Here is a 15,605-nt window from a genome sequence, read left to right on the forward strand (position 1 = left end):
AAAGTCTAGAAAATAAAGAAGTGACATGAAGTAGCTGTTGGCGTGATCGGATTGAGCGCAATAGATTTCTCTAGCAAAATTACGTCGCTATAGTGCGTCAAAGAACTGATTTAGGTATGTTTCAAAATTGGCCAAAAATCGATTAAAATAATCCAAAAGAGTTAGCCTTGCTTTTTGGGTTTTTCAGAGCTCGAAAACTGTTCGCCGCGGAATCGTTTTACAAGATTCTTTTTACACTGATTGGACCCTCAGGAATGCAAGAAACACTTCAAAAAGAGCGTGGGACGGTCAGTAAAAAATTACGAAGGAAATGTTTTATTTCTCTGATGTAAATCTTGATCCGTTGCTAGCAGCGTATTCGGATGGTGCACAGTCGATATCTCTCGCAAAATTATAACAGAATTATTCGAAATCGTCAAAAGTTTGAACAACAATCCGAAGTTAGTCTTACTCCTTTCACAACTTTTTTAGCAGGGAACTTTTCGTCTCTGAATTTATTCATACGACTCTCCCTACGCTAATCAGACCTTAAGAATTCCAGAGGAGACGATTGAATCATCGTGGGAACAACAGCTGACAGAATGCGAAGAACATGGAAAACATCAATCATTTATTCGTTTCAATCCAGGTTACATAAAGTAGTAACAATACAATATGACACGTAACATATCGTATCTTACAGAGGTGCGTTGCGCTTGTAAGCGAATCGTCAGTTAAACTATACTTACTAATTACGACTATGACTATCTCTTTTTATTTTTTACATTTAACTTGAGATGATGTACACGTATATGCTTCCTGTGTCCCGTAATAATAATAAAAATAATGATGCGACGTTGAATTATACATTTGCATGTCTTCGCGTGTTAAACTTTTATCATATTTATGGAACTAGTTGAATAAGTTAGTACACACTGACACCAAACCAATTGTACAAAAATTAAGGCATATTGAATAAACAGTTGGAACTTGAAGGCTGTGAATTTGTGATTTTCATTACCCACCTTTTCAAAAACGTTGAGGATATTTCAAGTATTTTTCTCATAACTCAAGATCCATTTTTTGAAGGAATTGGTCTTACTTTTGTCGGCGTGTCGATAACCCAGATATTAACATGTACGAAGTTGATTCCTGGGATCCTCTATCGATGAATTGGACCCCTCAGAACGCAGTAAACGCAATGCAACAAGCGTGGGGCCGACGGCGAAGAAATTACGGAGGACAAACCTTCAGTGGAGACATGGACAAGGGAATTCTTCGTTTTTCGGCTACAACTTTTGATCCGCTGCTCGCAGCGTATCGGGACTGCGCTTAATCGATTTGTCTCGCAAAATCACGTCAGAATAGTGCCAGAAAGAATGAATTTCAGCACTTTTCGAAATCGCGAAAATTTTCGCCAAAAATACAAAGGGGTAAGCCTTGCTGTTTTTTTGGGCGAAAAACTTTTGGTCTCCGATTCGGTTTGTATGACCCTTTTCTGACCAATTGGCCCTCCAGGAACTCAGAAAACGCAGCGAAAACAGCGTGGAATCAACAGGATGGAAATCACGAAGGAAAAAGCACCTGCTGAAAAATGTCGAAATCTCGGGTTTTCGTTTTTTGGCTCTATCTTTTGATGCGTAGATCGCAGCGTATCGGGACTGCGCCCAATCGATTTCTCTCGCAAAATTACGTCGGAATAGTGCGTGAAAGAATTTATTTCAGCACTTTTCAAAATCGCGAAAATTTTCGCCAAAAATACAAAGGGGTAAGCCTTGCTGTTTTTTTGGGCGAAAAACTTTTGGTCTCCGATTCGATTTGTATGACCCTTTTCTGACCAATTGGACCTCCAGGAACTCAGAAAACGCAGCGAAAACAGCGTGGGATCAACAGGATAGAAATCACGAAGGAAAAATCACCTGCTGAAAAATGTCGAAATCTCGGGTTTTCGTTTTTTGGCTCTATCTTTTGATGCGTAGATCGCAGCGTATCGGGACTGCGCCCAATCGATTTCTCTCGCAAAATTACGTCGGAATAGTGCGTGAAAGAATTTATTTCAGCACTTTTCAAAATCGCGAAAATTTTCGCCAAAAATACAAAGGGGTAAGCCTTGCTGTTTTTTTGGGCGAAAAACTTTTGGTCTCCGATTCGATTTGTATGACCCTTTTCTGACCAATTGGACCTCCAGGAACTCAGAAAACGCAGCGAAAACAGCGTGGGATCAACAGGATGGAAATCACGAAGGAAAAAGCACCTGCTGAAAAATGTCGAAATCTCGGGTTTTCGTTTTTTGGCTCTATCTTTTGATGCGTAGATCGCAGCGTATCGGGACTGCGCCCAATCGATTTCTCTCGCAAAATTACGTCGGAATAGTGCGTGAAAGAATTTATTTCAGCACTTTTCAAAATCGCGAAAATTTTCGCCAAAAATACAAAGGGGTAAGCCTTGCTGTTTTTTTGGGCGAAAAACTTTTGGTCTCCGATTCGATTTGTATGACCCTTTTCTGACCAATTGGACCTCCAGGAACTCAGAAAACGCAGCGAAAACAGCGTGGAATCAACAGGATGGAAATCACGAAGGAAAAAGCACCTGCTGAAAAATGTCGAAATCTCGGGTTTTCGTTTTTTGGCTCTATCTTTTGATGCGTAGATCGCAGCGTATCGGGACTGCGCCCAATCGATTTCTCTCGCAAAATTACGTCGGAATAGTGCGTGAAAGAATTTATTTCAGCACTTTTCAAAATCGCGAAAATTTTCGCCAAAAATACAAAGGGGTAAGCCTTGCTGTTTTTTTGGGCGAAAAACTTTTGGTCTCCGATTCGATTTGTATGACCCTTTTCTGACCAATTGGACCTCCAGGAACTCAGAAAACGCAGCGAAAACAGCGTGGGATCAACAGGATGGAAATCACGAAGGAAAAAGCACCTGCTGAAAAATGTCGAAATCTCGGGTTTTCGTTTTTTGGCTCTATCTTTTGATGCGTAGATCGCAGCGTATCGGGACTGCGCCCAATCGATTTCTCTCGCAAAATTACGTCGGAATAGTGCGTGAAAGAATTTATTTCAGCACTTTTCAAAATCGCGAAAATTTTCGCCAAAAATACAAAGGGGTAAGCCTTGCTGTTTTTTTGGGCGAAAAACTTTTGGTCTCCGATTCGATTTGTATGACCCTTTTCTGACCAATTGGACCTCCAGGAACTCAGAAAACGCAGCGAAAACAGCGTGGAATCAACAGGATGGAAATCACGAAGGAAAAAGCACCTGCTGAAAAATGTCGAAATCTCGGGTTTTCGTTTTTTGGCTCTATCTTTTGATGCGTAGATCGCAGCGTATCGGGACTGCGCCCAATCGATTTCTCTCGCAAAATTACGTCGGAATAGTGCGTGAAAGAATTTATTTCAGCACTTTTCAAAATCGCGAAAATTTTCGCCAAAAATACAAAGGGGTAAGCCTTGCTGTTTTTTTGGGCGAAAAACTTTTGGTCTCCGATTCGATTTGTATGACCCTTTTCTGACCAATTGGACCTCCAGGAACTCAGAAAACGCAGCGAAAACAGCGTGGGATCAACAGGATAGAAATCACGAAGGAAAAATCACCTGCTGAAAAATGTCGAAATCTCGGGTTTTCGTTTTTTGGCTCTATCTTTTGATGCGTAGATCGCAGCGTATCGGGACTGCGCCCAATCGATTTCTCTCGCAAAATTACGTCGGAATAGTGCGTGAAAGAATTTATTTCAGCACTTTTCAAAATCGCGAAAATTTTCGCCAAAAATACAAAGGGGTAAGCCTTGCTGTTTTTTTGGGCGAAAAACTTTTGGTCTCCGATTCGATTTGTATGACCCTTTTCTGACCAATTGGACCTCCAGGAACTCAGAAAACGCAGCGAAAACAGCGTGGGATCAACAGGATAGAAATCACGAAGGAAAAATCACCTGCTGAAAAATGTCGAAATCTCGGGTTTTCGTTTTTTGGCTCTATCTTTTGATGCGTAGATCGCAGCGTATCGGGACTGCGCCCAATCGATTTCTCTCGCAAAATTACGTCGGAATAGTGCGTGAAAGAATTTATTTCAGCACTTTTCAAAATCGCGAAAATTTTCGCCAAAAATACAAAGGGGTAAGCCTTGCTGTTTTTTTGGGCGAAAAACTTTTGGTCTCCGATTCGATTTGTATGACCCTTTTCTGACCAATTGGACCTCCAGGAACTCAGAAAACGCAGCGAAAACAGCGTGGGATCAACAGGATAGAAATCACGAAGGAAAAATCACCTGCTGAAAAATGTCGAAATCTCGGGTTTTCGTTTTTTGGCTCTATCTTTTGATGCGTAGATCGCAGCGTATCGGGACTGCGCCCAATCGATTTCTCTCGCAAAATTACGTCGGAATAGTGCGTGAAAGAATTTATTTCAGCACTTTTCAAAATCGCGAAAATTTTCGCCAAAAATACAAAGGGGTAAGCCTTGCTGTTTTTTTGGGCGAAAAACTTTTGGTCTCCGATTCGATTTGTATGACCCTTTTCTGACCAATTGGACCTCCAGGAACTCGGAAAACGCAGCGAAAACAGCGTGGAATCAACAGGATGGAAATCACGAAGGAAAAAGCACCTGCTGAAAAATGTCGAAATCTCGGGTTTTCGTTTTTTGGCTCTATCTTTTGATGCGTAGATCGCAGCGTATCGGGACTGCGCCCAATCGATTTCTCTCGCAAAATTACGTCGGAATAGTGCGTGAAAGAATTTATTTCAGCACTTTTCAAAATCGCGAAAATTTTCGCCAAAAATACAAAGGGGTAAGCCTTGCTGTTTTTTTGGGCGAAAAACTTTTGGTCTCCGATTCGATTTGTATGACCCTTTTCTGACCAATTGGACCTCCAGGAACTCAGAAAACGCAGCGAAAACAGCGTGGGATCAACAGGATAGAAATCACGAAGGAAAAATCACCTGCTGAAAAATGTCGAAATCTCGGGTTTTCGTTTTTTGGCTCTATCTTTTGATGCGTAGATCGCAGCGTATCGGGACTGCGCCCAATCGATTTCTCTCGCAAAATTACGTCGGAATAGTGCGTGAAAGAATTTATTTCAGCACTTTTCAAAATCGCGAAAATTTTCGCCAAAAATACAAAGGGGTAAGCCTTGCTGTTTTTTTGGGCGAAAAACTTTTGGTCTCCGATTCGATTTGTATGACCCTTTTCTGACCAATTGGACCTCCAGGAACTCGGAAAACGCAGCGAAAACAGCGTGGGATCAACAGGGAAGAAGTTACGAAGGAAAAAGCACCTACTGAAAAATGTCGAAAACACAGGTTCTGGTTTTTTGGCTGTAACTTTTGATCCGCTGCTCGCAGCGTATCGGGACTGCGCTCAATCGATTTGTCTCGCAAAATCACGTCGGAATAGTGCCAGAAAGAATTAATTTCAGCACTTTTCAAAATCGCGAAAATTTTCGCCAAAAATGCAAAGGGGTTAGCCTTACTTTTTTCTTCATTTTCTGAACCAAAAATTTTTCCTGATTCGATTTGTATGACCCTTTCAACCTTACCCCTTTCCGAGCCAAAAATCTACAGCTGTAGAATCGATTTGTTTGAACTGTTTTAGATTGATTACCCAAGTATTGCAAATCAAGGTATTCGAAGCATTGGGGGACCGTCACCTGAGAAGTTACGAAGAAAATGCAGCGAAACGTAATCTAATCGTAAGCATCATTCGTGTTATTTCTGGTTTCGTAAAATAGTAACATTACAATATTATTCGTGTAGTATCCTGCAGAGGTGCATTGCTTCTAGGCTTAGACCGGAACTTAAATTGCGCGCTGACAAACTATAATATCAACTCTCTTGTATATTTCACATTCTGCTAAGAGCTATGTATATGGCACTATTTTTTCCTTATATGTTAGTCAGACTCCTCATGTATTGTCTGTTCATTGTATTGCATTTATTTTCTTGTCATCAAGTCCAATACTATTGGAAATATTATACTAATCATATCAATGATTGCTTCATTGTAGTAATTATTGGTACATGACAGTAGTATTAGTATAGTGTACTGTGTAGTATAACATATCAGAGTTATACCATTCGGAAACTTGGTAAAGTAGTACGCACTGACTTCACAGACACTTGAACACTTGCATCACAACTGAGGCACATTAAATAAACTGAAACTGGAACTCTGTAGCTATGAGTTTGTGATATAATCTATTTGAATTTCTTGAAAACCCCGTACAAATTGAATAATTTCTAGCTGTAAGTTTCGATTCGTTGTTGGCAGCGTGTCTAACTTATGCGCAATTGATTCCTCTTGAAAAATTATGTAGATATTGTGCATCAAAGAATTATTTAGACTATCTCTTAAAATCGGCTCATTGTCAAGTTTGAGTGACAAAATCCAAAAGGATTAGACTTGCTTTTTGCGATTTCCAGGACTCTTGATTTCCGTAAAAAGGTCCTGGACACACCGAAATATTTTCAGTATGAACTATGCGGTAATAAGCATATGAAAAGTAATTTTAATTATGGACGAGTGCACGATTCTGTAAGAATAACAACGAATTGGATTATTCTTCCGCTTCGGATAACCGCTGCCGTTTTGTTCGATATCCTTCTGGCTTCTTTAGGTTCTCCGTTTGTTGACATTTCCAATCGACTTTCCTAGATTTTTCAATTCTCAGGGTAAAAACGCAACTGAGAACCACTGACTCAACCACGTGGTTGAGACTCGTGGCATTTTGCTGTTGTGTCAATTTGACGCCCGTGAAAATCCAGCCTAAATAGTAAAGAGAATGGTAAGTATAATTTTAGTGACAACTGATACTTGTTTGCAAGTCTGACAAAGGACGGGGAATCGGGACGCAATGCTTCGTGGGCATAATGAGACTTTGTGGAAATATAACATCGTTTTATTTATATAAAAAGAAAAAATGATTACGGCAAAAACGTTTTACAAAAATAAGATTATAATTATAAATTTGGATGGACAGTTCTTGTTGTGTATAATCGGTAACAGATGCATGTTTGAATACAGTCGCGATAGACTAATATCTATGCATGCTACCCGATACAATTTCGATCACTACAAAATTTCTTTGACTGGTAGATCGTGGTAAACAAATTTTCAAATCCATTTGTCCATATAATTCTACTTTGACTCGGTTGTCGTTCATATTATTATTTGAACGTATCTTCAAATTTTATACATCCCGCTCGGCTAGTATTGTACAGACACAAATATATTACACAAAAATTAGGGTCGTCCTATTTTAGGCCTTGGTCAATAAATATCGATCTCAAAATTATTTTTATGCTCTACTTGATACTATATTGATTTCGGGTTGAGCCAAAAAATGAGGTTTGCAGTTTGGATTTTAAATCCTTTTATGTACCTCGATATATTTTCTGACCCACTGTCATTTTTGTAACGTGATACCAAGGCTGATACGAAAACAAGAAAATTAAAAATATGGGGTGAGATTGAAATTTACGATAAGACGATCCTAAAAGCATACAACTACACATCCCGAGATTGATTAATTATGCGTATATGCATAGGTAGTATTCGTAAATCTTGTCTCTTTTGGCACGCCCCAAGTATGAAATATTTATATTGCTGTGTATACCTATATGTATAACGTAAATTCATTGTTATTGTAGGCATTAATAGTATGACACGTAAAATAGATATGAGAACTATATGTACGCGTGCCTGCAAAACTTTTGAATACGATTTAATTACTACATGTTTATTCGAGTTCCTCCCTCTTTAATCATGGCATTGCGTCATTTAATTAATATTCATCATTGGTGCGTTACCATTTACGGAGAATTCAAAGTTTTTCCAGCGAGGGCTGCCGCTTTCGAAAGAACGATTTGAATATCCATGGAAGGAAAATTCTGCAAAGAAAAGCCAAATATAAACTTCAATCAAACATCCTAGTTTTCAATTCTGAGTAAAATATACGATGCAAATAATCTTATTTATTTCCATGATAGACTTTTAATTACCTGTAATAGTTTAACGTTCGTGGCAAAATCACCAGCTAAAAGTTGTTCCCTGAGTAATCTACAAGAAATACGTCCGTTACTTTCTTGGAATGTACACATCTTGCAGATTTTCGATGATAATCAAAACGAATACGTACAATATCATAGCGCAGCAGATATGGATGAGAAAACTAAATCTGTTTTCGTCTGCGAATAATGAGTCCCAAATTCTCATCACATCGGGAAGTGGGAATTCTTGAGAAAGTAGAAGCGTCAACCACCTGGAAGACAAATTTGTCTGAGAAATAGCAGTCTTGATGAAAATTCAATAACGTTTGTAAGCGTAAATCAAAATTTTACCTGAAGCTGTAGTACTGGGGGCATAATTCTTGTTGATTTAAGCGTAGCCAAACGTCGTAATCGTGGTCCTTAACTTGCCGGGTCAGCTTGGTCATCATTGAATTTATTCCGAATTCAGCTTCATCCAGAGACTTGATAAAAAAGTCGCGAATTTCTCCCATTAAATTAGTGAAACAAAAAAACGTATCAGCCTCTGCATACTCTGGAAATATAAAACGGTAGCAAACATTGAACAATCGACTGGAGTTGCTGAGAATTTAAGCGTATAACTATTTAAAAAGCCAACCTACCTCTCCATTGCCAGTCAGGATCGCAAGCGAAGGCATGATAGATTGGACCAACTATTTCGTTCATACCCTGTACATACCCTTGGCCAGGATTTAACTTTGCGTATATAAATAAAATCCTTTCCAAGACTTCCCAGTGAGCCTCACCTCCTTCCGATAGTGGCGCATAATCTTCAACTGCCTTTCTGACCGCGACTGCTATCTACAGATTTGACGATATCAAATTACAGGGTAATTCGAGCAGGGTTGAACTTATTAAAGGTCACAGTTATCTGTACATGATAGTACTGTACCTGCTGATCTCCGCAATAGTGAAAATCGGAAACACAAACAAAGATTGGTAACTTTAACTGCCACTATATTTCTACTCGTTAAATATTTCAATAGTTACCTTGGTTATTCCCAGTCCCTTTCTCTCGACGTTAGCACTTTTCAAAACCGTGTGTTGGACTCTTCGATGCAGACGCTTTACACCGCTGGTATTAACGATCGCTGTGCACGGGTAATCTGTGCCTTGTTGAAAAAATGATATGTCTGGGCACAGTCGTCTGGATGAGAGCAAAAGGTTGTCAAAATCGATTAAGAAGTCGGCTCTGATATTCTGACAGTTGGTTTAGGGATTCATTTCAAGCACTGAATAGGCGTCAACCTCTACAAATATTTGTTGATGACTGTGCAGACTTATTTCCACAATGAAAACCTTGAACTACGCTGGGAACAATGCATTAAAAAATATTAAATACTGACCTCACGTCTTTGTCAATTTGCAACAGCACTTCATTATCTTTGAAGAAAGTCTGCCATTTACTGTCCGGGTTCAAGTTCAAAGGATGGTCATCAAAAGTGACGTCAACTCTGTCACCATCGTTATCTGACTCCCCTGGCATCACGATCAAATCTTCTACAAGAGCGATATGAAATTTACATTGATATTAAATATTTAATACAAATAGCCTCATACAAATAAATCTAGTTTTCCTCACCGATGAAAGTTTTGTACAACTCTCTCTTACGTGTCAGAGTCTCTGACCAACTCGCTTTTGTGGGTGGTAGGTAGTTTAGCAGTAATTTCCAGCATAACGGCCTCAGTCCGCCTTCATCCGGAATTCCTTTGTACGAATTGAGAATAAACGATTACAACAGAAATGTCGATGATAGTAATGATCACAATACTATAAGCAAAAGTAATATAAATAAACTGAGGTGAATAGAAAGATTAGGTCTACAGATCTAATTGCGTCGAGATTCTCAGCAGATGAAAGTTAAGCAATTATTTTTCTATCACACAATGCGTACCGTGAAAGCATAATCTTCTGAGATTCGAAAGATCTATTTCTTCGGATTTTGTGATCTCCTCGTAATCGCTTAACCTAAAAATTTCAAAGAGATAAATGAATATTGCGAATTCGTATTTCGCTAAAGAATGATTTAACATTTGAATCGTAATATTATTACCTCTTCCTTAGTATGCTCATTGTCTCTGGCATGTGGGCAGTCGATGTCAGATATTTTTCCCTTATCAGCCTGGGCCGTGTGTCAGAAGGGGCGTATTTAGTCCGTAAATCTCGTACATAACCTTCGCCTCATTTGTTCAATCTTGTATGTTGCAAGTAGAATTACTAGACGCCATGTTAATTCACTTTTTTTAATAAACTTTCCACGAACCTTACAATGCTTAATCGTCTCTTAACAAATATTCTACGCTTAATATTATTTGAAGAAGCGGAGATGTCAACGTAGATATCGTGCATTACACCACTATAACCAAAATTACATTTTCTCGAGGTCACATCTCTGGTCATATGCTGTCCCAATATTCTTGAACCAGAGACGTGCCAGCGATTACCAGTGACGGTAAGTTTCCGCCAATAATCTACCACCGTAATTACATTCGTGTAGTGCGTGACGCGGGCCTTAGGCGCCCTCACTTAAAGAGCGTGTAGGTAATGTAGGAACAATGATTTATCATCATTCTGAGGCCTGCAATGAACTGGAGGGATAAAACAGAATCTAGAACAGTTCACCGACAGGTAGCAGCAGGGTGCGCGATTCAAGTTGCGAGCAAGCTGGCATGCTGCGCAGAATATTGAAATAATTTAAAATCTCTCAATTTTTTAGTAAGCCAAGATTGCAGGAAATCATTCAAGATAAGATTGCAGCCTGTTATGATCGATTGTAAAATATAGATATTTCTGCCTCAAGATCTTCTCGCTCGTTATATCTTCTAAGTGGATATAAAGTATTGATAACACTGTATGGCTATATGAATAACGTGCTATGCAATTTATTGCACAATTTATCGTAGATTTCGTGACATTTATTCCGTATTTATATAGACAGAATGGGATCGTTTTTCTTACTGCATCATCGAGGTCAGCGTTTTATGGACTGTTCCGGAAAACTGGTATTTATTACGCGGCTATGGGTGGACTTATTACGTTTTATGACCATCTCTACATAAATCCTATCAGGCGATATGTAATTTCAGATATCAGTGAGAAGATCGTAATGGGGATGTTGCACACCATAAACAAATATTATACAGAAACGTATACAAATATCTACGTCTATTTTGCCGCTGAGAGATGAACGTGGATAGAATTGGCGTTTATTTTTGGAGTTAACGGACGTCTTAATCATACAGTTGATTTTTATTTCGTATACCGTTAGACCTTGACTGCTGTTTTCACGATATTAATCATACAGTGTGCATCTTTCAATAATCAAAACTAGAATACAAAAGAGAATAAATTTTTTTTCTTCCAGTAGTTTCGACGCCTATGATTTTAATTTACCTTACACCTGGGCACATGCATACACGTTTCGCACATTCGCCGATCTGTTTTCGCACTACTTATAATTTAATCAAATTATTGCGATTAGCTTCACGTGGCTAAGTAGACTGCATTTATATTTATCTTCTACCGCACACATGTACGTATGTATGGAGGCACCTCGCCCATGGGCGTAAATAATCAGTTATCGTTCGGATTCCATAACAACAGGAAACGATATTCGACCTGCTATCTACAAATAAACAAGTTTAACTGAAAACTGGATATAGAACGAGGTATAGAATATGAAGAAAAAGAGAAACTGAAAAAGCTGAAGAGAGCCAAGAAAGCGTTAGAAATTCAGGCATTTATACAACTGGTGCGAATTAAATAGAAAACTCGAGAATACGTCCGGAGGGAAATGGTAAAAGATACGTTTGCAGACTCGACGCGTTATATGACTACGGCATTCGTAAAGCTGGTATACGTAGGTAGATTTTTACTTAAGGAACGGTGAGCGTGCGAAGGTACCGCTTGTGCTGCTTCTATCTCCTCGCATCCACCGGTTTCAGCCAGAAAGGAAGGTAGAATTTACAAAGCGCATTGCAAAGTAATTGAGTTTGAAATCCTGAGCGTATATGTATATGTCAACTAGGTGCAGGCCGTACAGACCCATGTAGAGTGCAGTGAGTAGAGCGGAGAATAGCTTCCCTCGGCCCTCTTGGAATTTTTTTCCTGGACAATATACTTCATTTGGCAGATGCATTCGCTTGTTTTACGGTAGAACCTACGAAGCAGAGGAGATGAGAGGAGATGAAAGGAGAGGAGAGGAAAGGAAACTATAAAACGCGACATTGACCCAATAAATGCAGGACTCGCCGTTGGATCCATTTTCCTGTAGTAATATTTTAGTACCGTTTGATATAACGTAATACGTATCATGCAAGGCGAACGAAAAACAGACAGACGTCCGGAGTGATACGTTTATTATTTATTTATCCACTTCTCCTTGTATGCATACGTTGGTGTAACAGCTGCTGCCTACGTACGCATTATAATTCTCATTTATACACATGTAACCTCTGCCTTGAGTCATGACCCTGCGGGATGGCCTCTGGCGAAAATATTCTACGGATTGCGTAATCCGTAGCGTGGGGAGTTTCTTTATAGTATTTTATGTATTTATATTTTATTGTATTCGTCGTTACGCCCTACATCAATAGCGTGTGAGTCGGATCATGTACGGTTACAGGTAAGCGGATACACGCTTTTCTCGTTCGTAAAATCGTTTTAAAAGCAATAATGACACTCGTGAGTACATAAATCTTTTCATTTTTCAATAACAAAACGAATAGTGAAGGCCGAATTCAATTTTGTTCAAGTTTAGTTAGCGAAAAATTAAATTAACTATCAAAAAGTGCCAAAAATACGGCAAGAACGTAATTTTTCGAAAAAAATTTCATATCTTTTTTTCTGTAATGAACCGATTTTCAAATTGCTAACGCGATTTTGAAGAGCATACATTATACCTACTATCAGGAAAAAGTTACTCTCCTTATATACTGTTGAAAAAACATATTAACTTCAGGATATGAAAATGGGAAAAATATAGAACACGGAAGTGCGAACAAAGTAAATAAAAACGTAACAAAAAAATTATGTATAAGGAGTTTTTGTATATTTTAAAGTTATTTTATTTTTTTTTTTAAATAGTATGTGAATAGCAATAATAAATTGAAGAAGGAATCGCATAACCCGTTCAACTGCGATACCGCAAAGGCACCGTTCGGTGTGCCTCGCGGACGGTTAAGTTGTATCTTTGAGCCATTTCCGGGTAAAAAATAGCGCACGTTTTATACAAAGCGTCCGAGTCTACAGAGGAAATTGCTTCGGTATGCGAAGTATATTGCTTTAGATAATACATGTGACCATTGACGCATAAATGACCTAATAACAAGTTAAATATTTTGATATGAGTAAAAAAGTAAAATTCAATTACTTCCACAAAACATCAACGGCAGCGACAGAGCGGGGTAGTTAGCTACCCCAGCGGTTCTTTTTAATTGCTTCGTGCAATGACGAGCGGTGAGCCGATGCTACCTCCACTCTAACGTCGCAGCCAGATAGTAAAACTGAATTGTGGTTACGGTCCCCGGCCGACAATGTCAATTTTTAGCTTGAAAGCGCAGTTTGAAAGACGACTGTGGTAGTTAACTACCCCGTACATGCGTTCTAGGGTCGAAACTAAAAACTAGCATTCGATAAAGATCGCGTATTTGAATTTACTCGCATGATTGAGTCAAATTTGAGTCTATCAGCTGTGCGATACGGCGTTGCTGACAGTGATCAGATGACCGTTTTAGGTCAATTATACGAATATCTCGGTACGGAGAACCTTGTGTAGGCTGTCAGGCTCTCATTACCATACATTGAATATATATGGAGCGAAAAATACGACAAAATACAATTTTCATAATAAAATGTGACGGTTTTGAAATAGTTCTATCCGTCTCTGTATGACGATTTTTGATGCGTAAAATACCAAAGTTGCACCGATGCACCAAATGTAAATTCGATGTTACTGTTCTATTGCAATCGTGACGTTGGCGTGGGTTAAAGTATTAAATAATTGCCTACCTAAAAAGCTTAACGAGGAAATGAGGTTCTGACAAGTGTTTCGGTAAAGAGTCTTTTGATTATCGGGTTCACGGTACGCGAACTTCTCTCTCTCGCTCTCTCTCTCTCTCTCGCAATGCGCTTCATGTCGAGGCTTTCATTAATAATTAAACCGGCAGCATATATTCCCCGAGCCGGTAGTTACGCACATTATGCAGATAGTCGTATCCCGTCATCGAGTGTAATTATACCGCGTAAGTGAGTATAACAATATAACATAAATACACGAGCGTAACAGCCTCGGCATGATAATTACATTATTATTATCATAAGCTCTGTAAACCCATTGGTAAAGGTGTGTTTCTTAATCGAGCCTCCCTCCTCCCCGCGTGTATAATGGATTACTCGAAAAAAACTTGAGTGTAGATGAAAATTTGTTTATCATATTTTAAATCACTCGAAAGAAGCTTCGGTCTTGTTCTCTTTATATTTATATTTATTTTACTAACGCGGCTTTTGCCGCACAAATATTTTTCTCACAACGTTAAAACAGATGGCTTCGCAAACATATATATTTTACTTTGAACTTCAAATATCTCGGCCACTGCAGATACCCAGTTATTACCACATTTTATATTCCTACTCACTATCGCGTTGAACACAAGTATTATAACTTGACAGCATTATGACTTATAGCATATTAAATAGCGAACCGGAAAAACAACTACTGGCTAATAAAACAATTTTACGGAGTAATAAACTGGTGTGAAGAAAAAAAAGACACACACATACACGTGGCATAAGTCTTCTCGAAATCAAAAGTAACCATCACGGAGCTTTGCACCCTGATTGAAATTGGTTTCGGTGTATTATCGATGGCTCTATATAACTCCAGAGATGAGCATGTATGTATGTATGTTTGGTGGGATTGAAATAGATCGTGACAAAGTTGCGAATTGATTCGTTGAAATGAATTGACAGAGTCTAGAATATGTGGACGAACACATACCACCAAGGTACATACATAAAGATACACATATGTCTATCTGCATGTATATAGGCATGCACGTAATCTAAAACCTGCGCTCGGAATTTCCCTCGGATGACTAAATTCAATTACGAAGGATATAGAAGCCGGAGAGTACGTGTCCTCTTATAGACATCCACGTACGTGATTTTGCGGGGAAATTAGAGCGCCGCTTTGTAGGTGAATTTTCCACTGTACATTATAATTAGTGCTAGACCAATAATATCAATACATAACAGAGTGAATAACGATTTTCCCGATTCACGTTCAACCTTCGCTTTTTCGCCGCTTACTTGTTTATACACACCTTCTACCTGCAGCGTCAAATTACTGTAATGGCACAGGAGTAGGATTGGTTAACGTAAGCCTTCTCATTGTGCAATGGATCGTATTGGGGCTTTTAGCGAGGTCTACGGTCTCCTGGGATACATGGATAGGTAGGTATTGTTCACAGGACTCGAATAGTTCCGAATTTATCGATTTTGGTCAATGATTCCAACCCCGTGATCCGCGCCCTCCTCGAGTACCTGCTTCCGCCACAAATTTTCGTTACATAATATGCAACGATAACTGATTGCGGGATCTTTATGTT

General features: G+C 39.0%; 2 protein-coding genes across 3 annotated transcripts in view; both read right to left on the bottom strand.

The window, feature by feature from the left end:
• The window catches only part of LOC124212112 (LIM/homeobox protein Awh), a 67,411-nt gene that overhangs the window by 33,064 nt on the left and 18,742 nt on the right, over positions 1 to 15,605 (bottom strand). The window lies entirely within an intron of this gene.
• LOC124211847 (TBC1 domain family member 13) lies at positions 5,680 to 10,448 on the bottom strand. Of its 2 annotated transcripts, XM_069133420.1 has the most exons (11): positions 10,052 to 10,448; positions 9,893 to 9,966; positions 9,580 to 9,705; positions 9,344 to 9,497; positions 8,988 to 9,144; positions 8,600 to 8,798; positions 8,310 to 8,511; positions 8,108 to 8,230; positions 7,971 to 8,028; positions 7,779 to 7,859; positions 5,680 to 6,735 (listed from the first exon to the last, which is right to left on the bottom strand). In XM_069133420.1, the coding sequence occupies exons 1-10, from the start codon at positions 10,081 to 10,083 to the stop codon at positions 7,782 to 7,784; spliced, it is 1,203 nt and encodes a 400-aa protein (XP_068989521.1). In that variant the 5' UTR covers positions 10,084 to 10,448; the 3' UTR covers positions 5,680 to 6,735; positions 7,779 to 7,781. The 2 variants fall into 2 exon arrangements, with proteins under 2 accessions (XP_068989521.1, XP_046467291.1); XM_046611335.2 differs by lacking the exon at positions 5,680 to 6,735 and having other exon boundaries at positions 6,847 to 7,859; positions 10,052 to 10,446.

The sequence above is a fragment of the Neodiprion pinetum genome, chromosome 2, assembly GCF_021155775.2.
Source record: "Neodiprion pinetum isolate iyNeoPine1 chromosome 2, iyNeoPine1.2, whole genome shotgun sequence".
NCBI lineage: Eukaryota > Metazoa > Arthropoda > Insecta > Hymenoptera > Diprionidae > Neodiprion > Neodiprion pinetum.

Bases quoted from the DNA above. Each gene is read 5' to 3' on its own strand.
- LOC124211847 (XM_069133420.1), bottom strand. From the start codon at position 10,083: ATGCCAGAGACAATGAGCATACTAAGGAAGAG. The intron at 9,706-9,892 runs GTACGCATTGTG...ATTCGTACAAAG, and splicing joins CAGAAGATTATGCTTTCACG to GAATTCCGGATGAAGGCGGA. The intron at 8,231-8,309 runs GTAAAATTTTGA...TTTGTCTTCCAG, and splicing joins CCCCAGTACTACAGCTTCAG to GTGGTTGACGCTTCTACTTT.